The sequence below is a fragment of the Lithobates pipiens genome, unplaced genomic scaffold (assembly GCF_037356315.1).
Source record: "Lithobates pipiens isolate NorthernLeopardFrog02 unplaced genomic scaffold, aLitPip1_a1.2 Scaffold_10, whole genome shotgun sequence".
Lineage (NCBI taxonomy): Eukaryota > Metazoa > Chordata > Amphibia > Anura > Ranidae > Lithobates > Lithobates pipiens.
The window spans coordinates 55,673,693-55,696,647 of record NW_027507686.1 but is presented as its reverse complement, the minus strand read 5'-3'; the positions used below and the strand labels follow the sequence as shown (position 1 = coordinate 55,696,647).

The window sequence follows — 22,955 nt, the reverse complement described above, 5'->3', positions numbered from 1 at the left end:
AGCTATCCTTTCATCTGTCGAGTCAGGTACTGTATGCCCAAACCCTACAGAAGGGAGATTCTGTAACCCTCAAACAAGTTGGTTTTTATATTGATATAAAAGACAGCCTGTCACTTAAAGTGATTCTAACCTCAAACGTTTTTTTATCTTAATGCATTCCCTGTATTAAGGTAAAAAACCTTCCACTGCCTGCTACCCCCTAGCCATCCCAAAATGCTTACCTGACTCCTCCATCAATCCATTATTGTCACGTCTGTGGCCCCATTCTCCTCTCTTCCTGGTCCCACAGGAGATTGAGAGCAGTGGAAGCAATAGCTTCCTGCTGCTGTCAATCAAATTCTGTGAGGAGGGAGCAGGGGGGCGTGTTTGAGCCACACTGGGTGTCTATGGACACATACAGCCCAGCTCGGGAGCATGCTCAAACAGGCGCCCCCTTGGTACATGGCTTGCTGAGGGGGTGCTCATATGAAGGAGGGGACAGTTCCAGCAGGGGGCACAAGAAGAGGAGGTAAGGAACCACTCTGTGCAATTTCTTTAGCGGTTACCTTAGTGGTTCATCTTCTTGTAGCTCCTTTTCTTCTTCACCTTCAGTACAGGCGTACAGATTAGAAATTTTAAGTTAAGAGAGAATTCCTGATCAGCATTCTTTTCCTATTTCAGTGTCTCAGAAAACAGTAATGTCACTAAATCAACATGACATCCAGGTTGTCATGTTTAGAACAGGAGGTCAAAAATGACAGTTCCAGCATTCTCTCAGTACAGATTTTATGACTTAAAGTAGAGCTAAAGGCAAAACTTTTATTTTCTTTTTTGGATATAGTAAAGGAGGGTTATAACCCCTGACAGTTTTTTGCCATCTGTGCCCCACTGAAGAGATTTTCCTTCAGTTCCTGCCCCAGTGAGAGGAAATCCTTCCAAAGTGAGGAAATCTCGGGGTGTCACCAAGGTCATCAGAACTAGTGTCCCCATTGGAAGATTTTCCCTCTATTATTGTTCATGTGTCAAGCCAAAATTTGCAAAAGTATCTGGCTGCAGACTGGTGCTCCACTCTCAACAGGAAACATGTGACCTCAACTAACTTTTTTTAAAAATCAACTTTAATGTAACAACCAATAGACAGAACTCAAGTATGTGAAGGTCACATGTTTCCTGTCTAGTGTAGATCTAGTCTGCAGCCAGATACCGTTGCATGCAAGTAGTGATCAGACAGCAGTGAAGGGTTAATTTTGTGAAAAATGTAAGGAGGCACTAAAGGGGCTTTTATTACAGTAATTTAAAGTGTTCTCTTTACAGGAACACTTATAATTAAACCTTTTTCCTGTTTGAAGCTTGCAGCTCAGTATTAGCTGCTGTGACAGGAAGATCGGAGCTTCTCAAGACACAATGATTGGAGTACTCGCCCCCCGCAGCAATCACTGCGCCGTGGGATCCTATTTTGGGGGTGTCTGTGTGCCTCAGACCCTGAGGCAGCCAGAAACCTCCATCAACCCCCTATTATCAGTACCACAGGGATTGGGAATTTATTTTACTAGATAACAGTGTTCTAGTTACAGGAACCCTCTTGAGTTGTGTTTATAGGTTGTTTGTTATATTAAAGTTGATTAGAAAAACAAATTGTGGATGCCACATGTTTCCTGTCAAGAGTGGAGCTCCAGTCTGCAGCCAGATACCCTTGTCTAGACAGAAAACATGTGACAAGAAATGCAGATGTGACAGGAAACATGTAACCTCCACTTATTCGAGTTGTGACTATTGGATTGGTTGTATCATTAAAGTTGATTAAAAAAAAAAACTTTGGAGTTGAAGTCTTGTGTTTCCTGTCTAGAGTGGAGCTCCAGTCTGCAGCTAGACCCCTCTCAAAATGTGTGATTTTCATTTACATTCGATGATAATGGTAATCAGGATAAATAGGGTGAATTTCCCTTATAGGGACATAGACAGTAATAAAAACTGACGTTTTCCAATCCCACTCCAATCTACCCAAAACTCAAAATGATTTTGCCTTTAGTTATACTTTAAAAGTTAAGTTAGGAGGGCTTTTGATTATGAGAAGGAAGGCACTATAGGCCGCTTGGAGCAAAGGCAACAGTAGCTGCAACATATCTGTTATCTATTTTCTTATGTTTTATTGACAAAACCTTCCACTTATATAAGATACCCTAGTAATAAATATTTAATACATTATAGATTTTTAATCTGTTTTTTTAACCTGACAAAAGACATTAAAGCGGTAGTAAACCCGCTAATGTTTTTTTTACCACCTGCAAAGCAAAAGGCATAATGAGCTAGTATGCACCGCATACTAGCTCATTATGAACTCTTACCTTAGAACGAGGCCCCGACATCTGGCCCGATCCACGCCGAGGGAGCTGACATGCTCCCTCGGCGTTTCTTCCGGGTATCGCGGCTCCGGCATGTGCACGGGAGATTTCATCCCGGCCGGTCGGCCACTGCTGGATTTTCAGCCGAGAATCCCCTTGTGCGCATGCGCCGCTGCAGTCAGCGGTGCATACCGAGGGGACCTGTACGGTTTAGAAGATATTTTTTTTACCTACAGGTAAGCCTTATTATAGGCTTTCCTGTAGGTAAAAGTAAAAAAAAACAGTATACAACCACTTTAACTGGCTGTACACTGTTGGGGATTTCAGAGAAACTAGCTGAAATTCCAACTGTGGGTGGTCCTCAACAAAAGTTGATTACTTAATAAACTTTTGTCAAAGGGGCCAGGTTGAAAATTAGGTTGAAAGCGAATGAGCTGCAGGCACTGTTCAGGAATTCTGACAGCCTGAACTAGCAGCTGTCAAAATACAATTGCCAAGGCAGGGGGGATTCATCCACGTCATTTGTGTGATTAGAGCAATCTGATGCAACTGTATTAGTGTATGGTAAGCTTTACATTTTCTGTATAATGTGCTGTTTACAGAGATCAAGAAATACTCACATCCAGCACAGCAGCTGAATCCAAGTTATATGGCTGACTTCTAAGCAACAACTGAAGACCCTCCAAACTAACATCAGAATTATCCAAGGTATCCGGAAGCTCTTGTCTGAAAAAAATGATCACAAGCATATCATAGAGATAATTCAGTAGGCAATACAAATAAGTAAAACACATCAGGAATGGAACGTATTACTTAAAAGTGGATCTATACATGAAGTTTACCATAAAACTGTGTTAACAGTTTTGTTTGGATGGATAAACAAAGAGTTAGATGTCTGAAAGCTTAGGAATTCTAAGATCCTATGACCAAGAGTCTAGGCCTTCTAACTTGAGGCTACCACTGATGACAGTCTAAAGCAGCAGTCTTTTTTCCACAGAAAGCAAGCACTTCAGTATTTATATAATCATTTAATTTATTCACCACAGCAAGGCTCTCAACATATCTTTCCTTCCCTCCATTGGCTGCTCACAAATAGAGAATCTATTTCAAGACTAGTCTACTGACCTCCAAAGTTTTGATTGACCTGGATCTAAAAGTAAATAAAAAATTAGTTGTAGCACCTTTCCTCTATATTTACTACTCAATATAGACTGATCCCCAAAGTGTGCTTTAAAACCATCTGGGTCAGAGGCTTTAATCAATTTTATCAAACCCGATGCAAAAAAGTTGGCATAATCCCTGAATTCCTTCGAGCCATAACTATAAACTCACCTTTTCAACATGACTATTGGGTTCAATGAAGTACATTACCTCTTCTGTACAGACACTTTCAGACAAAAATCTAACCATTGACCCAATAAACTAGCTGTGTATATGGACTGAACTTACAGTAAAGGATAAAAGTACATTTTAAGTGTTATGATGCCACTGACCTCTCCAATGGATTCCTTCGTCCTCGTCCCTCCAGTTGCTGAGATCCCGAGGTCTGAGGTGGGCTGCAGCTCTCTTTACCTTCTAGTATAGATTGAACCATTGCGACTGGCAACACAGGGGGGTCTGAACATGCACTGCAACTTGCCAGAGATACATCTGTTTCTGTTGATCCCTTTACTCTAGGACTGATGGGTTCTTCTTTAATGAGCAGTAGACATTTATTCCTAAATATGAATCAGCTGGATCAATGGCTATAATTAGAACTTGTATTTTCTAGATGAGAAACTAATCTCAGTAGTCTGGCATTGACACATTTTGGGCATAACCTTTTATAACATTTCTTTCCTTACTTCCTTCATAACAATGATTTCTGGAATACCTAGAAATGGTCTATCCTCAAACTGCCTCAATTTCAACCCATCTAACATTGTCTACCCTGAATTCTGACCTGAATCGCACCTGAACAGTGAACAGGATGGAAACTGGGGCCGCACATGTGATGAAACGTCCCCCACACTCCGCTTGAGAGCTTCCATCAGTATACCGCTTCCTAAGTCCTGGAACACAAGTCCAATGGATTTGGCTATAGGAACCCCCAAGAACTAGACAACACCAGTCTTGAAGTACACCAGGAATTGCCTTTATTTGCCACAAATATATACAGTAGGATGACTAAAACCTAACCTAATTGGCATGAGCTAATTATCCAATTATTGACCCAGACTAGTTGTCTGAGAAATAGGACTTTTCAGGGTAAGACTTTGTCTACTAGCTCACTGATTGAGAGCACTGTTCCCTCAAATGTCAGGGCCCATAATCACAAGACAAGAGGCTCGCATTCTGTACCCTCCAGCAGGCTCTGTCCTGGCTAGGCCTTTCCGTTTCCTGATCTGGCTGCTGGGATGACATGTCTGTGGTACTGTCTCCCAGGTGCATGGATCTTTGCTGGGGAGGAAAGACTGCTTTCTCCGCCCTGGCCGACTGTTGAGGAGGGACAACAAACACCTCCTCTCCCTTCTCCCCCTGTATCTGCTGCTGGGAAGTCACCCTGAGCCTCCGGAACTGCCACAGGTGTGGAGCAGAGGTCTTGGACCCTCTGTCCGGTGACCAGTGCTTCAGCTGGGGAAGTTCCTTGTAATTCCACAGATACTGCTGTAGGTGCTGGGCAGAGCACAGTGAAGTTTGGCCCTAATACCAGCTCTTCTACTGGAGGCTCATCAGGTTCTTCCTCCTCAGCAGAAAAGTCCCCTGTCTCTGCAACTGGTGTCTGGGGATAGAGTTTCACAATCTCCTGTCCACGGAACCCAGAAGATGCTATCGGTTCGGAGCAGAGGTTAGCAGAGCTTTGCCCTGTTGTCAGCACTTCAGCTTTGGGGGTGGCAATCTCCAGATTTTCCACTGCCGATTCTCTTGCATGCTGCTGGACAGGCACATTCCTCCATCCAAGATCATCCCATGCAGAAACAGGATCATCAAGGTCAGTCAGCACTTGCTGCATCCGCCATAAAACCTCCGCGTCCATAGCTGCGGGGGCAGGTTGGCAAAGCACACTGTTACTCTGCCACATTGCCAACACTTCAGCCAGGATTTCAGAGTTGTCAACAGGTATTTCCTGATAGTCCCAGGCAAAGGGAGCCCAGCCCTGGCACTGAGCAGAGTCTAGCATCCGTCTGTAGGCGATCTCCAGCTCCCATTCCTGAATGGCCAGAAACTCCAAATCTTCCAGTGCCCAGTGCACTTCTGAGACGTTCAGTAGCCCTTTTCTGAAATCCATGATTTCATTTAACCGCCACTCCAAATCACTCCCAAAGTCCCCTGTCAGCTTCACATACAACAGTCCCAGGCCGCCATAGCTTAAGCCTTCCGTTGGGCTGTCATCCGCTATCCAGGGACATGCTTGGGATACATGCCACCGGGGGGCTCTGTAACTCTCACCCAGCTTCATCTCTGCCCAGACCAGCCTGCTTAATTCAGCTGTCTGCTTCTTGTGTGGTTTTTCTCCTAAAAACAGCACCCGCAATCCATACTGCGACCAGTACCTTTCCTGGTTGGAGGGGAGAACTTTTCCCTGGTGACGCTGCTCATGGGCTAGCACTTCCTTCCAGAGTTTGCAGCGAATAGAATCAAACCATCCCAGCAGGACCTGCTCTGATACTGGTCCTCTGTGCTGTATCTGTATCTCTCGCAACCTCCTTCTGAATTCCTCTTCCATGGCGGCTGGTATCTGTACCTCTCCTGCTATCCGGACCTTGGATCCAGGTGGAGGTTTGGATGTTCCAGACTGCAGGAAGTGTCCCACTGCTTGCCAACAATGTGACGGAACGTCCCCCACACTCCGCTTGAATGCTTCCGTCAGTATACCGCTTCCTAAGTCCTGGAACACAAGTCCAATGGATCTGGCTATAGGAACCCCCAAGAACTAGACAACACCAGTCTTGAAGTACACCAGGAATTGCCTTTATTTGAGATCTCCCACAAATATATACAGTAGGATGACTAAAACCTAACCTAATTAGCATGAGCTAATTATCTAATCATTGACCCAGACTAGTTGTCTGAGAGATAGGACTTTTCAGGGTAAGACTTTGTCTCCTAGCTCACTGATTGACTATTATTCAATACACATTACCATAAACATAAACACAGGGTTAATTAGCACAAACAACAATGTGTGGAATACTCTTACAAGCCAGACTAGACTCATTTACACAACAGACAGGTGGCTGGAATTGATGACATTAGCATCTAACAGTTTGTGTCCCAACAGTGTGATTCAGTCTATTGCTAATATGGCAAATACATATCCAGAGTCTGTGTCTTGGGGGGGGACATGGATCTGAATCCAAGTAACACCACCTCATGGGTCCCTAGGCATATAGCTCACAAAGAGCGCCGTTCCCCCAAATGCCAGGGCCCATAATCACAAGACAAGAGGCTCGTATTTGGTCCCCTCTAGCAGCTTCTGTCCCGGCTAGGTCTGTCACAGCACATATGTGAATCCAGCCGGAGGGCAATTGGGAATTATTTCTACCTCTATGAAAAAAATTATCCACATGTGCACAGGGGGGTTCACTTTGCCTTCCTATGGGCCAAAGTTGCAGGAGTCATGATGAATTGAACTTGATAGACATCAGTCCTTTTTAGCTTTAAAAGCCTATATAACTTATGCAATTCAAGCTAAATGTAATATGAAAATAACAAGGGTTTTATTGTGACATCGATCTACAACCAAAATTAGGGGTACTTCCAGGGACAACATATAATACCAGGAACTGGCCAGTTGAGTTTGCAGACAAAAATGCCATGTGCTTGAGACAAACCAACTTAATTATCCACACCTTTTTGACAGGGCCAGAGGAAAAGAGACACACAAAAGCATTTTATCAATGTATTTATCAATTCTACATTACAACCGACAATAATATAACGTTTGGGGGTGTGCTCAACTACTGCATCGGTCCCTCTTCCCTGTTATCCGTGCTCATCTTTGGAATGTTGCATACTTTGTAGTGGTAAGATGCATTACAGTATGTAAACTTCTTGTCCAGAGTATGTTAAATAACCATTGTCATCTTTTGCACATTCAATACACAGGTGTAAACATTCATTTACACGTATTACCTTTCTACATCTGTGCCTGGTTGTGCAGTTACGGAGTTGGCAGGGTGAGCCTCAGTCACATCTGAAATGATAGGCCCAGCAGTGACGGCAGGACTGCTTAAAGAGGACGCTGGATCTGTGGGCGGCTACATAGGAAACATTTAATTAAATATCCATGGTCTAAAATGCAGATGAAACTCATAACAAATAAAAGGCCTTCTGTGCATTTATAATAGGGTAAAGGTGTATTGCCTTCCATACAGGGTCATCGCTTGTGCTATACATTTCCAGAATACGGAGCAGGAGGAACTTCTTTACCTTTAGTCTAAAGACTAGTTATGTAATTAGAAGATACAAAGGTTTTGCACCTTATGTGTGCAGAATGTGTACAATGCCTCAGGACTTCATTTGATGGAAAATAAACCTCTGACTGTTCTGTAAACCAAATTTATATGGTCTGTTTGAAACATCAGATAAACCTGATCTTTTTACATTAGCAACAAAAGGCCTACTTTTACCACCTAAATGACTTCTAGTAAAACAGCTTGTAACAGTTGAAACCTTCCTTCAAATGTTACCCACAAGATTATTTTCTGAAACCAGCATTTCCTTTCTGAAATTGGCATTCTGTTTACATAGAAAATTAACTTACTTTCCATATAGCAATATGAGGTTGATTTACTAAAACTGGAGCGTGCAAAATCTAGTGCAGCCAATCAATTTATAACTTCAGCTTGTTCAATTATGGTGGTTCTAAAGCCTTAGCCCTTGTACACACGGTCGGAGATTCCGTCGGAATGTTTCCTATCGGACCGTTTTGTCGGATATTCCGACTGTGTGTGTGGCCTGCATCGGACTGTTTCCGTCGGAATATCCGACGGACCAATTTTTCCAACATGCCGGTAAAATTTTCCGACATAATGCTCCTATCGTACATACTTCGATCATGTGTAGCCTACTCCGACGGACAAAGTGCCACGCATGCTCAGATCAAATTCCTAGACCAAAGCTATTGGCTACTAGCCTGAACGTAGTCCCGTCATAACGAAATAACGCCATCACGTTATGTACAATCGGATTTTCCGACAACTTAGTCCGACCGTGTGTATGCAACATCACTTCCGTACCTCTTCCGGAATTAATCCGTCGGAATTACTCCGACAGATTTGGTTGTCGGAATCTCCGACCGTGTGTACAGGGGCTTAAAGTGGTTGTAAAGGCAGTCCCCCTCAGCCTCCCTAATATTTACCTGAGACCCATCTCGATCCAGCGTTGTTGTGCGAGAGACTCAAGACTTTAGTATCACTTTGTTTTTTCACCTTAATGCATTCCATACATTAAGGTAAAAAAAACTTCTGTGCTGCAGCCCCCTCCCCTTTTTCTTACCTGAGCCCAAACAGAACCAGCAATGTGCACAAGCACAGTGGCTCCAGCTGCTGTCTCTCTCCTCATTGGTCAGATTGATAGTAGCAGGAGACATTGGCTCCTGCTGCTGTCAATCAAATCCTGTGACACCGGAGCAGGGGACAGGACCAAGTTTCACTGTCTGTGTCAGTGGATGCAGCAGCGGGCTCGGGAGCGATCACGTACTGGTGCTCCTATGGAAAGTGGCTTTCTATGCGGGCATCCGATGAAAAAGAAGAGCCTGGAGCGCCGGCAGGGCACATCAGAAGAAGAGGATCGAGGCTGCTTTGTGCCAAAAATATTGGAACGCCTGCCTTTACATGCACATGAACTTTAATGGCATCCCAGTCTTAGTCCGTAGGGTTCAATATTGAGTTGGCCACCCTTTGCAACTATAACAGCTTCAGCTCTTCTGGGAAGGCTGTGCACAAGGTTTAGGAGTGTGTCTATGGGAATGTTTGACCATTCTGTCAGAAGTGCATTTTTGAGGTCAGGTACTAATATGGATAAGAAGGCCTGGCTGGCAATTTCTGTTCTAATTCATGCCAAAGGTGTTCTATCGGGTTGAAGTCAGGACTCTCTGTGCAGGCCAGTCAAGTTCCTATACCCCAAACTCTCTCATCCATGCCTTCATGGACCTTGCTTTGTGCACTGGTCCAAATCATTTGGTGGAGGCGGGATTATGGTTTGGGGTTGTTTTTCAGGGGTTGGGCTTGGACTGGCTTAGTTCCAGTGAAGGGAACTCTTAAGGCGTCAGCATACCAAGACATTTTGGACAATTTCATTCTCACAACTTTGTGTGAATAGTTTGGGTATATAAATCTATATAAATATATAAAGATCGGTCAAACATTCCCATAGACACACTCCTAAACCTTGTGGGCAGCCTTCCCAGAGGAGTTGAAGTTGTTATGGCTGCAAAAGGTCACCCAATTCAATTGAACTCTATGGACTAAGGCTGGGATGCCATTAAAGTTCATGTGTGTGTAAAGGCAGGTGTCCCAATACTTTTGGTAATATAGTGTGTTTCCTAGGGAGTGATTCTAACTGTGGGGAGATGGGACTGCCTGGGTGAGGAGACCGATCATTGTTCTCACTTAGTATGAACAACAGATCAGTCTCCTCTCCCCTGACTGCACGGAGATCTGTCTGTTTACATTGACATATCTCTGTTCTGTCTGTGTGGAGCAATCGCTTGTGTTCGGCATTCATTGTGACCGCCGGGCACGCGCATCAGCTCTGGCGGCGCGCGACTTTCGGTGGCACTTGCGGGCCCCCTAGTGGTCTGAAAGCGAGTCAAAGTATATCTACAACAGCTCGCCCAGGGGAGCAAACATGCAGCTGGTCAGAAAGTGGTTGAAGATGATTATTTTAGGCACCCCTATCAGTGGTAAATGATTCGTCTCAATACTATCTATTGATATGTTTAACGGAGAGCTTGTCCTGTCGAAAAGCAACACACTTTCTGACCAGATAACCAGATAAAAATAAAGGAAAGAAGGCCTAAAAAAGAAAAAAAACTAAGATTTGGTAATCTGCAATATAATATACGTTTGCCTTTGGGTTTAATACTGCTTTAAACAACTAATGATCAGTGGAAGGTGTCTCCAGTAATACTACTGGTGTTAGCTCAATCTGACTAAATCAAGGACTTATGCCCTGTACACACGGTTGGACATTCTGACCACAAAATCCTTCGGATTTTTTCTGACAGATTTTGGCCGAAACTTGTGTTGCATACACACGGTCGGACAAAGTTGTCAGAAAATCCGATCATTCGGAACAAGATGGCATTCGTTGCGTACGATGGGACTACGTAGAGGCTAGTAGCCAATAGTTTTGGTCTCGTAATTTAATCTGAGCATGCGTGGCACTTTGTCCATTGGAATTCTCTACAAACGTTCAGAAAAAGTACAATTGGATTTTGTTGTTGGAAAATTTTAGATCCAGCTCTCAAACTTTTTCCGACGTAAAAAATCCGATAGAGCCCACACACATGGATTTTTCGACAACATAATCCGATCGGACCTTTTCCGTCTGAATTTCCGACCGTGTGTACAGGGAATGATAGTGGAAATTAAGGAAATGTATTGTCACTTCTCCTCCCTACCCTATCTCCTAAAGCAGTCTTGTAATCGCTATCATCTAATATAGCTATAATCGATGTAAATATGCATACACGTACATATTTAATGTAATGCATTGACTTCATGGTATACACCAAGGACCAACCCTGTGTGCACATACATGACTATAAAGGGTGAGAGCATGAGTACAAGTATGTATGTTTATAATAGATTTATGTAGGCTTCTTAAGCCGCTGAAAGTATAATCTGTTCTCAAATACAGCAGCTAACATTTAAACAAAGATTAAACTTGTGGCTTCTACTCCATCTACACTATAAATAATAGAAGATATTCACGTGTACTGCTGTTGTGGTGTTAAGAGGCTTAAGAGCTGAGGGTGTTTACTAACTTTCTATGTACATGATATACAGGTCTCGGCAATGTCCAGTGCCTGGAGTGGCTAAAATAGATGAATCATTTTTACATATTGTAATTTTTTCCCAGCAAGCGTATCCCATATATAAGGATAGCAGTTACCGCACTTAAATAAGTTATCATACCCTCGTCAAAGTTAGGTGCAATATTTATCTGACTGTAACTTTTGGTCATGGCTTTATTTCTGATGATAGCACTCACTGGCCATGTTTAATCATGGGTGTAACATAAAAGCATGGTCACACAAGTGATCTAAAGTGAACCTTATACCTGTAGAATTTAATTTGAATGTTTGGATGAGAAAATATACAAATTTTTTGTCTGAACTAGTGCCTTCGAAAGGTGATTCAACTACCAAGTACCATGTTTCAATTTCTGTGGAATGAATGGTCTACTTCTAGATTAACTTTGGCAAGTGCATGCAGTGCACATAAGATGATTTTTCTCGGCCTGGAGCAAATTCAACTATTAGCTCTTGTACACACGGTTGGACATTCCGACAACGTAATCCATTGGATTTTGTCCTCCGGATTTTGTCCGAAACTGATGTTGCATACACACGGTCGGACAAAGTTGTTGGAAAATCCGATCGTTCATAACATGATGATGTTATTTCGTTACGACGGGACTACATTCAGGCTAGTAGCCAATAGCTTTGGTCTCGTAATTTGATCTGAGCATGCGTGCCACTTTGTCCGATAGAAATTCTCTACAAACGATCGGACAAAGTCCAATCGGATCATGTTGTCGGAAAGTTTTATAGCCCTGCTCTAAAACTTTGTTGGTCGGATATTCCGATGGAAACAGTCTGATGGACCCCACACATGGTTGGATTATCTGACAACACGGTCCGATCTGACATTTTCCATTGGAATATTCGACTGTGTGCACAAGGGCTTAGAAATTAATTTGTTGCCATTAGACTTGACCAGAAATTTCCATTCTTGTTTTTTTCTGTTTATTTTAAATATTTTTTGCCCAATGGTCAAAACTGATTGTTGAATCATCCCCTTTAACTCTTAAGCCCCATACACACAATCAGAAATTCTGCCAGCAAAAGTTGGACGTGAGCTTTTGGTCAGAAATTCCAACCATGTGTATGCTCCATCGGACTTTTGCTTGCAGAATTCCAGCCAGCAAAAGATTGAGAGCAGGTTCTCTATTTTTTGGTTGGAAAAAAGTTCAGATCGGAAATACCAATCGTCTGTACAAATTCCAATGCATAAAATTCCTATGCATGCTCAGAAACAATTTGACACATGCTCAGAAGCATTGAACTTAATTTTCTCGGCTTGAGTAGTGTTGTACATCAATGTGTTCTTGATGGTCGAAAGTTCAGAGAACTTTTGTGTGACCGTGTGTATGCAAGCCAAGCTTGAGCGGAATTCCGTCAGAAAAACCATCTAAGTTTTTTCCGACGGAAAATACACTCGTGTGCACGGGGCATTAGATGATCTAACAAATATTCTGAACATAACATCTTTCAAACAAATCTAATTCGTAAGGCTTCCACTGTGCCACATCCAAAAGTTTCTCTACATTTTAAAAAATAATTCTACTGATGTAAGACCAGCTTAAATCTTTTAAGTCCCCACCAATTTTTTTCATTTCTTGGGGACTCTGGTCATAGATTTCTGCTCTTGAGGTCCAAAATATTAGAAAATTAGACTCACCGACTGGATGTAATAAGGGTCTTGCAGGGATTCCACTGGGAGATGTCTGCTAAACTTTGATAGCGGTAAGGCAGAATTTCCATCATCCAACATTAGCGGTCTACAGAGAAACAGAAATTGTAAATGTATCTATTCTTAAGCATATAGGTTTGTTTGGCTGATATTGTATATCTCTTACTCATAGTTATACATGCTGAATCAAAAGTAAGTGATCCAACCTATTTGGCTACAATAGATTCTGGTGCCAGGATCTCAGCTCTGTTCTCCTTAAGAGGAAAGGCTGTTTTTCAGCACTGGGGGTTAGTGGTAAGAAGGATTAGTGTTAGGTTGACAGGGAGGGATAATGTGTTACAAGGAGGGTTATTTTTGTGGTTACAAGAAAGGTTGGCATTAAAGGGATTGCAAAGGTATTTTTTTTTTACATAACAAACATGTCTATACTTACCTGCTCTATGCAAACCTCCTCTATTCGAGTCTCCCGCTGGTGCTCCTGACCCCTCCCCTCTTTCCAGTGCCCCATGGGAACCCGCTTCCCATGGGGGAACTCGTGTATGCTCCCACCCGTGCCCCGCTGCTGTGCCCATTGACACAAACACTGGGAATTGCCCCCAGCTCCCTCATCACTAGTTTTAATTGGCAGCACTACAAGCCAATGGCTCCCGATGCCCCAGCAAAGCCAGTGAGACCCGGAAGTGAGGGGGTAAAAGATCTGCAGAGGTGTACGACACTGGATCACATGAGGGCTCAAGTAAGTCAAGGGGGGTGAGGGGGGGATGTTGACACCTAAATATTTTTTTATCTTAAGGCAAGGAATGCATTAGGGAAAAGATGTTTAGGCTTTACAATCACTTTAACCAATTTTGGACCGCCCACCACACATACACTGTGGCAGGGTGGCCTGGCTCTGCAAACCGACGTACCTATGTACCTGTACGTCGGTCGGTAGATTAGATATGCTAGTGTTGTATGCTGGCCACAAACGATCGTGTTAAAGAAAGGCAGAATGGGGATGCAAACAAGGCGGATCCCCATTCTGACAGGGGAGCAGATAGAGATCAGCTGTTCCTAGTGATCAGAAACAGCGATCTCTCTCTACTGCCAGTCAGCCCGTCCTCCTGACAGTTAAAAAGCACCTCCCTAGGTAACACTTATCCCTTTAATCACCCCTAGTGTTAACCCCTTCCCTGCCGGTGCCATTTATACAGTGATCAGTGAATATTTGTAGCACTGATTGCTGTATTGGTGTCACTGGTCACCAAAAGGTGTCACTTAGGGTCAGATTTGTCCACCGCAATGTCGCAGTCCCTCTATAAATCACTGATCCCCGCCATTACTAGTAAAAACAATAAAAAAAATAAAAGTCCCTAAATCTTTCCCCTATTTTGTAGACTATAACTTTTGAGCAAAGCAATCTACTGTATATGCGCTTATTGCTATTTTTGTTTACCAAAAATATACAGCAGAATACATATTGGCCTAAATTAACCAAAAATTGTATACATATTTTTTTGGATATGTATTATAGCAGAAAGTAACAATTTTTTTTTTTTTAATCGTTAGACTTTTTTTTTTATAGCGCAAAAAATAAAAACCGCAGAGGTTATAAAATACCACCAAAAAAAGTTCTATTTGTGGGAAAAAAATGACATCAATTTTGTTTGGGTACAGCGTTGCACGACCACGCAATTGTCAGTTAAAGCAATGCAGTGCCGTAGCGCAAAAAATGACCTGATCCAAGTCTATTTAAAACTGGCCCTATAGGGGGGCTTATCCTCATAACTTACCACTTTTTCTAGCATCCTGGTTTACATAATGAGGGTTCCAGACACCATAAGGGACCATTTGTCATGGTTTACAGGTTACGGCTTCTATTTTGTTTGTTTTGTTTTTGAGGTTGTTCTGTATTTTTAGTGTTTAGCTAAACTGTCTATAAATGTTTTCCCTTTTTCTTATCCCCTTCATCTTACCATAGTGGGAGTTAGACAGAGTCTTAGAAGGGGCTTTTTCATACAGGTCTGTCTCTATACCAGCCATTCTCAACAAGGGTTCCTTGAAACCCTGGGGTTCCTCCAGAGGTGGCTAGGGGTTCCTTGAGCTGTGGCTGATTTACCACCTATTTGATGGTGCCTACATAGTTTTGAGCCAATGCCACTTGGAGGAGTCAGTTGTATGACACCAATGATATTAATAGCTCTCTGTAAGGGGGGCATTCTTACCACAACTGTAAACAAGGGCATTCTTCTCACTGACCACCAAAGTAAGGGGCATAGTTCCCACTGACCCCCAATTAATGGGTTTTATCAGGGGTTCCCCGAGACCTGAAAATTACTTTAAAGGGTTCCACTGGGCTAAAATGGTTGAGAAAGGCTGCTCTATACAATAGAAGGCACACAGGTTGTTTTTGTTTCATTCATGCAAATGTGAGTGGTGTCCTCTTGCGGCTTTCCTTGTGCCCTACTTGGTCGACGGCTGGTGACCCCATGTGTTTTTTTTCTATCATTTGGGGTGACTCGTCACTGGTGGAGAGGGATATGGGGTCTCCACAGGAGACAAACTATGGTTTTAGTAGCTTACGTGTGACTCTGACTATTAGCAAGTATACTTAATTTGTTGGGTGACCGGAGCGATTGCAATGCACCTCACTCTGACACCAAGAGGCTCATATTTTTACTCTTAGGGTCAGATTATTTCTCCCTAACCAGGGGGAAACTTTTCGGCCCCTATGAGGTTTTTTATATATATATATATATATATATATATATATATATATATATATATATATATATATATATATATATTGCTCACTAATGTCTACCGTTCATACTTCTCTTACTCTCCCCCTCTATCTACTGGTCCTTTCTTTGGACACTCATCTCCTTTATTTACCAGGACTTCCGGAATCTCCACCATCTTCCATATACTGGAACAGGACATCAAAACCTTTTCAGAGACATCACACTACCGGAGAACATACCCGCTTATGGTGACTCATAGTCTAAAATTACAGATTGTATCACACAATGTACAAGGACTTAACTCACCTGTTAAGCATAGAAGATTACTCCAACTGTACCACACCTTAAAAGCTGAGGTGGTTGTCTTACAAGAGACTCACTTCCCAGCCTCATATACCCCCTCATTTATTCATGGGAGTTTCCAACAATTCTATTTGGCAAGTGGAGAAAATAAAACAAAAGGAGTAGCCATTTGCTTCTCCAAACATATTAACTTTTGCCCCAAGTTTTTAGAGACCCAGAAGGACGCTTCTGGTAGTTGGTTCAATTGTTGGAGGCTTATACACATTTTTATCATACTACACTCCTAATAAGGGGCAGTAATTCTAGGAGGGGACTTGAATATTCCTTTCGACCTCTCTTTAGACAAATCAAATTTAACCGTCCCAAAACCTAGACGTCCCCCAAAACAAAGCCTTAAAGTAGCACAATTGTTGCACGCAAATGGTCTGGTAGCTATATGGAGGGAAATTAATCCACATGACAAAGATTACATGCACTACTCGGCTCCTCATAGCACTCATGCCAGGATAGACCACATCTTACAATTCTCCACAATTCCATTGGTTCTCTCAGCTAAAATCCAAGATACCTCCTTTTCGGACCATTCAGTAGTTACGGTATCCCTCAGGCGTCCCTCGGGAGTTAGGGGCCTTCTTAAATAATGCCCAAATGAGACACTTTTGAGCAACCCTGTGCATTGCACGATCTTTGAAAGCGCTATTAAAGAATATTTCACAGATAATGACAATGACACGGTCTCTCCAGGAACATTATGGGCTGCTCATAAGGCAATGATGAGAGGGAAATTTATCCAGGTCTCTGCTCAGTTGAAACGTGAACACGGAACTGAAATTAAGACATTGACAGAGGAATTTCTCCAGTCTAGTAAACGCCACAAAAGCAATCTGACCCCTGAAAATCTGACCCATAGGGACACAGTTCAAGGTAAACTTAACCTAGCACTAACTACTTCAGCTGAAAAGCATCTAAGATGGACCGGCGCAAAAGTCTATTCACAAAGAGATAGGATTGGCTCTAAATTAGAAACCAAAATTAGCCCTAAAGTCTGCACAGTTTCCTTTCCTAAAATCCACACCTTATCCGGCGATCTGACCCAAAACCCTATTTGAATCATGGAAAGTTTCCACGATTTTTATTCCAAGATCTATACTGATCCTCACTCCACCGATTCTAGTAAACTGGAATCCTTACTTAACGATATACACCTACCCAAAATAACACGCAAGCAGCAGGAACTTCTTGATGCTCCTATCTTGCCAGAGGAGATTCTTGAAGCAATCAAGTCCACAAAGACAAACTCTGCCCCAGGTCCTGATGGTTTATTACAAGAAATTTGGGCCCACCTTAACCCCTTTTATGGCTCGATTTTTTAATTCTCTGCAGGAAGATTCTCCCCTGGTCAATTAATCCAACTCAGCCTTCATCTTGGTCATACCCAAACCAGAGAAAGAGCTCAGTGATGTGAGTAACTACCATCTAATTTACCTTATTAATAATGATCTTAAAATCATGATAAATATACTGGCAGAGAGACTTTCCAGCTTTATCACAGACCATATCAATAAAGACCAGGTGGGATTCATCCCGGGGAGACAAGAGCCAGACCAAGTTAGAAGAGCTGTTGACTTGATCTCACTTTTACACTCCTGTTGGGACAAGAGTGCTCCTCAAGAGGGTTACCTGTTATCCATTGACCTACAGAAGGCCTTTGATTCCATATCCTAGCGCACAAATTCACCTATTGGGTCACTACTCAGATGCTTTTAAAATTCGGAAAGGAACTAGACAGGGTTGTCCTCTATCCCCCCTAATATTTGCAGTCGAGACCCTGGCTATTGCCATCAGATTGCAGCCTGATATCAGAGGGGTGATGTGTGGTCCAGATGAACAGAAATGTACGCTGTTCACAGATGATATGCTTTTGTTCATCACATCACCCCTAATATTAACCCCAAATATAATTAATCTACTTCATGATTTTGTGGCTACCTCAGGTCTTAAAGTCAACGTAGCCAAATCAATGGCATTGAACGTATTGATTCCGCCCAGACTAGTAGACCAGCTTAAAAAATATTTCCCTTTCCTTTGGATGAATGACTCCATGCCTTATCTAGGAATCAAATTAACCACTTGCTTACTGGGCACTTAAACCCCCCTCCTATCCAGACCAATTTTCAGCTTTCTGAGCTGTCACACATTGAATGACAATTGCGTGGCCATACAACACTGTACCCAAATGAAATTTTTATCATTTTTCTCCCAAATAGAGCTTTCTTTTGGTGGTATTTGATCACCTGTGTGAATTTTTTTATTTATTTTTTTAATGTAAAAAGCAAATTTTTTTAAAAAAAATATTTTTTTTCTGTCATTGATGTACGCAGATGAGGCGGCACTGATGGGCACCGATAGGTGGCAGTGATGGGCACTGATGGGTGGCAGTGATGTGCACTGATCGGCAGCACTTCTAGGTGGCACTGATTGGCGCCACTGGTGGGCATTGATGGGCATTGATAGGTGGCACTTATGGGCATTGATAGGTGGCACTTGTGGGCACAGTTAGACAGCATAAATGAGGCATAATTGCCTCTTCCTTTTCAGGACCGATGTCCCTTTAAGATAAGCGAGTAATCTGCTTTTTTTCTCCTCAACTGTCAGCGTGAGGAGAAAAAAAAACATTCACCGAGCTTTTGTTTTGCTCATATGATCAGCTGTCATTGGCTGCCAGCGAATCATATGGTAAGCGGCCGGGACCGGTATTGGTATTAGGGTTAATAGAGAGGGTTTGTGTTAGGGTTACCGACAGGGCTAGGTTAGGACATTGTTCTCTGTGCCGAATACTACTAACACTTAACTCCTGGAGCTGAGAACGTATTTATTGGTGTAGAGGTATGGCAGCAAGTGCTTATAATCAGTAGTACATAAGGAAATCCCTTTTTGATCTAAAGCTAATCATTCCCTTTTCTAGACTAAAAGTTTTCACTGTATATGAGCTCAGGGCCCCTGATAGAGGGGGAGCACTGATCCTTCTGTAGGGGACCCAGGTACACAGGGGGGACCGAACAGCAAGGGAAATCGGTGCAGCAGAGTGGAGGGGCAATTACAGAAGGATGTTCTGTGTAGCTCTCTGCAGCAGCTGAAAGACAGTTTCTCTCCCTTACCTGGCTTTCAACTTGCACAGACACAGGGCATCATTCCTGTAATTGTTTCTCTGGCATCGATCCCCCTCCCTTTTCTACTTGCTTCTGATTGCCCTTGTGTGCCTCCCTTTCACTGTGTCAGCCCCCCGCCCCTTCCTGCAGCATTGACGGCTTCCCTCTCCCACTGGCTGCAATGGGTACAGGGCATGTGTCAGGATGGAGAGCAGAGGTAGGGGCCAGTAAGTATGTAATTTACCAACCCGTTCCTTTTTTTGAATGGACAAATTGAGTGATCAGTACTGATCACTCCTGTGTCCATTGATAACGGAGCTTAGTAGGTGTGCAACGGATCGTCACCGATCCGTGAACTGAACGGGTCACCCCGCTCGGATCGGCACACGTCGCGATCTGTGGTCACGGCCTTAGGAAAGGCCGCGGCTTTGGCCTAGCTCTGAAGCAGCGGCCATCTTTCTACACCCAGGCCATTTACAATGTGATCGGTCTGTCTCTCCCCTCTCTATGCTGATCTGTACAGTGGAGGGGGAGAGATCGGATGGATGCAGCGCTGTGGGCTGCATCTGTAGTGCCCACAGCGCTGCTCTTTGACAGCCTACTCTGCAATACCCTGCCAATACTCTGCAATACCCTGCCAATACTCTGCCATACCCTGCCAATACTCCGCCATACCCTGTCAATACTCTGCCAATACTCTGCCATACCCTGCCAATACTCTGCCAATACTCTGCCATACCCTGCCAATACTCTGCCATAAACTGCCAATACTCTGCCAGACCCTGCCAATACTTTGACAATACTCTGCCATACCCTGCCAATACTCTGCCATACCCTGCCAATACCCTGCCAATACTCTGCCATACCCTGCCAATACTCTGACATAACCTGCCAATACTTACATACTCTGCCAATACTCTTACATACTCTGCCAGTACTCTGCCATACCCTGCCAATACTTTGCCATACCCAGCCATACTCTGTAATACTCTGCCATACCCAGCCATGCTCTGCCATACCTAGCCATGCTCTGCAATACCCAGCCATGCTCAGCAATACCCAGCCATGCTCAGCCAATATTACAGTAGGGAAGATTGTGGATATTACAGTGGGGACTATATGGCGGTGGAATTTTCACAGGTTTTTGCAAATTAAATCATTATTTGCTGATCCGAAAAATGATCTGATCCATGACTCTGATCCGAGGAACGTTCCGATCCGTGAGTTTTGTGATCCATTGCACCCCTAGAGCTTAGTAAACTGTGTTTACTATGCTTCGGTTTATGAATGAACAATGGCCTCTGTCTCCTGTGCATTCAAGAAACGAGAAAGAAATTGTAGAATCTGGGTCCCTAATTACTTTCTCTGTTTCAGACCCCTGATATCTCATCAAAGCCCCCCCTCCCCAAACAACATTGTAAAAAAGAAAATATAAAATCACATGGGTTCTTTGTTACTTGAGCTGTTTGTCTCTTACTTTATAAGGATGCAGCAATTGTATGAACACAGCCGCAAGTCCTAATTTGATAAGTGTGCAGGTGTTGGTGAGTGGCCCCGAATGCATACGGTCAATGTTCAGGAGGGCATACACCTGCATCCATACGCCTGTCAAATAAGGGCCTTAAGGCTGTGTTCATACAGCTGCTGCATCCCCATAACATAACATGTCTGTACACAGTAATAGCCACTTAAAAAAAAAAAAAAACACTGATTCACACTGTACAGGTAAGAGCACCTATGCGAATTAGCCCCAAGATCTAATTTACACACAGAACTTTTTAATTACTATACAATTTTATCTTTTTAGTTATGCTATGTTTGCACCTGCTAATGATTTTAGTGTATTTTTTGTGAAAATATTGTTTTGATATGTTCGAGGGGGTGCGCTGTCAGGAAGGTTGTACGGAGCCCAATGATTTCTAACAGCGGCCCCGTATGAGTTGCATCCATCAAGTGAGACATTTTCCATTAGGTCAGGGTGCCATGATGTGGGCTGGTCAAAGATTGACAGATAGATAACCACCCATTGTTCCAGATGAGACATCTGTCTGTTTTTGCACATCGTTCTTCACCATATTTAAAAAAAAATGAATTAGTTAAAATGACTGATGGTCATGCTTTTTGGGAAAACAAACTCAAAGGGATTTTTGTGTTGAATCTAAAGCTGTAGAACTGGTTCCTTAATTATAATGTGTGAAGTAGGAACATTTTGTTGTTTACCACAGTAATAAACACAGTACTTTCCAAAGTGTGTATTGTGTACCATAATTGGTACATATCCTTACTGTACATTCTAAATAGCAGTGTTAAAATTTCTTGTAGGCAAAAAATGTCCACCCCAACATCATCCTTCATTGATAGACACTAGAGAGGACATTAACAAAATCAAAAGATTGGTTGTGTCTATTTATATGGGGTCCAGTGACTGTCACCACCTAGACCGCAAGAAATGTGGGAAGGAGATTGTCACCAAGTTCCTTTTATTGAACCCTTTCCCCCCGGTTCAGTTCGCAGCAGAACATGCGAACAGGCAAAAATTTTCTGCGAACACACGAACACCGTTAAAGTCTATGGGGCATGAAAAACCATTTGCTAATTTTAAAGGCTTATATGCAAGTTATTGCCATAAAAACTGTATGGGGAACCGGGTACTGCCCGAGGGGACATGTATCAATGCAAAAAAAGTTTTAAAAAATGAAATTTTTTCAGGAGCAGTGATTTTTATAATGCTTAAAATGAAATAATAAAAATTAAATATTTATTTAACCACTTCCCGACCAGCGCACGACGATGTACGTCGACAGAATGGCACGGGCAGGCATATTGGCGTACATGTACGTCCAATATTAGTTGCCGCCATGCCATCGGGAGCGCGCCGCCGGCGGCGCGCTCCCACGCTGGTCGGGACCCCTGTGAGTCCGGTCGCGGGACCCGCGGACCTGATCGCCGCGGGCATCCCCGCGATCGTCTCACGGAGCGGCCGAATGGAGGAAATGCTGTATAAACAACATTTTCCCATTCTGCCTAGCAACTAGTGACGCTGATCTCTGCTCCATGTGATTGGAGCAGAGATCAGTGTACACTAAATGAAAGCCCAACCCCCCCACAGTTAGTAACACACCCCTAGGAACACTTAACCCCTACACTGCCACCCACAGGTTAACCCTTTCACTGCCAGTGTCATTTACACAGGAATCACTGCATTTATATAGCAGTGATTACTGTATAAATGACAATGGTCCCAAAAATGTGTCAAAAATGTCCGATGGGTCCCCGACAATGTCGCAGTCACAATAAAAATCGCAGATCGCCGCCATTACTAGTAAAAAAAAAAAAAATAAAAAATTATTAATAAAAATGCTATAAAACTATCCCTATTTTGTAAACGCTATAACTTTTGCGCAAACCAATCAATAATCGCTTATTGCGATTTTTTTTACCAAAAATATGTAGAAGAATACGTATCGGCCTAAATTGAGGGAAAAAAATGTTTTTTTATATATTTTTGGGGGATATTTATTATAACAAAAAGTAAAAAATAATGCGTTTTTTTCAAAATTGTCGTTCTATTTTTGTTTATAGCGCAAAAAATAAAAACCGCAGGGGTGATCAAATACCACCAAAAGAAAGCTCTATTTGTGGGAAAAAAAGGACGTCAATTTTGTTTGGGAGCCACGTCGCACGACCGCGCAATTGTCAGTTAAAGCGACGCAGTGCCGAATCGCAAAAAGTGGTCTGGTCTTTGACCAGCAAATTGGTCCGGTCTGAAAGTGG

At 42.9% G+C, this 22,955-nt stretch overlaps 1 protein-coding gene across 1 annotated transcript in view; it reads right to left on the bottom strand.

Moving 5' to 3' along the window:
• Positions 1–22,955, bottom strand: part of HSF4 (heat shock transcription factor 4) — a 136,676-nt gene that overhangs the window by 34,945 nt on the left and 78,776 nt on the right. The window contains exons 7-10 of the mRNA XM_077455267.1: positions 12,995–13,094; positions 7,437–7,561; positions 3,815–4,039; positions 2,942–3,047 (exon numbers count right to left, since the gene is read on the bottom strand). Of these exons, the coding sequence (XP_077311393.1) occupies positions 2,942–3,047; positions 3,815–4,039; positions 7,437–7,561; positions 12,995–13,094 (556 nt within the window). The remainder of the gene's footprint in view (positions 1–2,941; positions 3,048–3,814; positions 4,040–7,436; positions 7,562–12,994; positions 13,095–22,955) is intronic.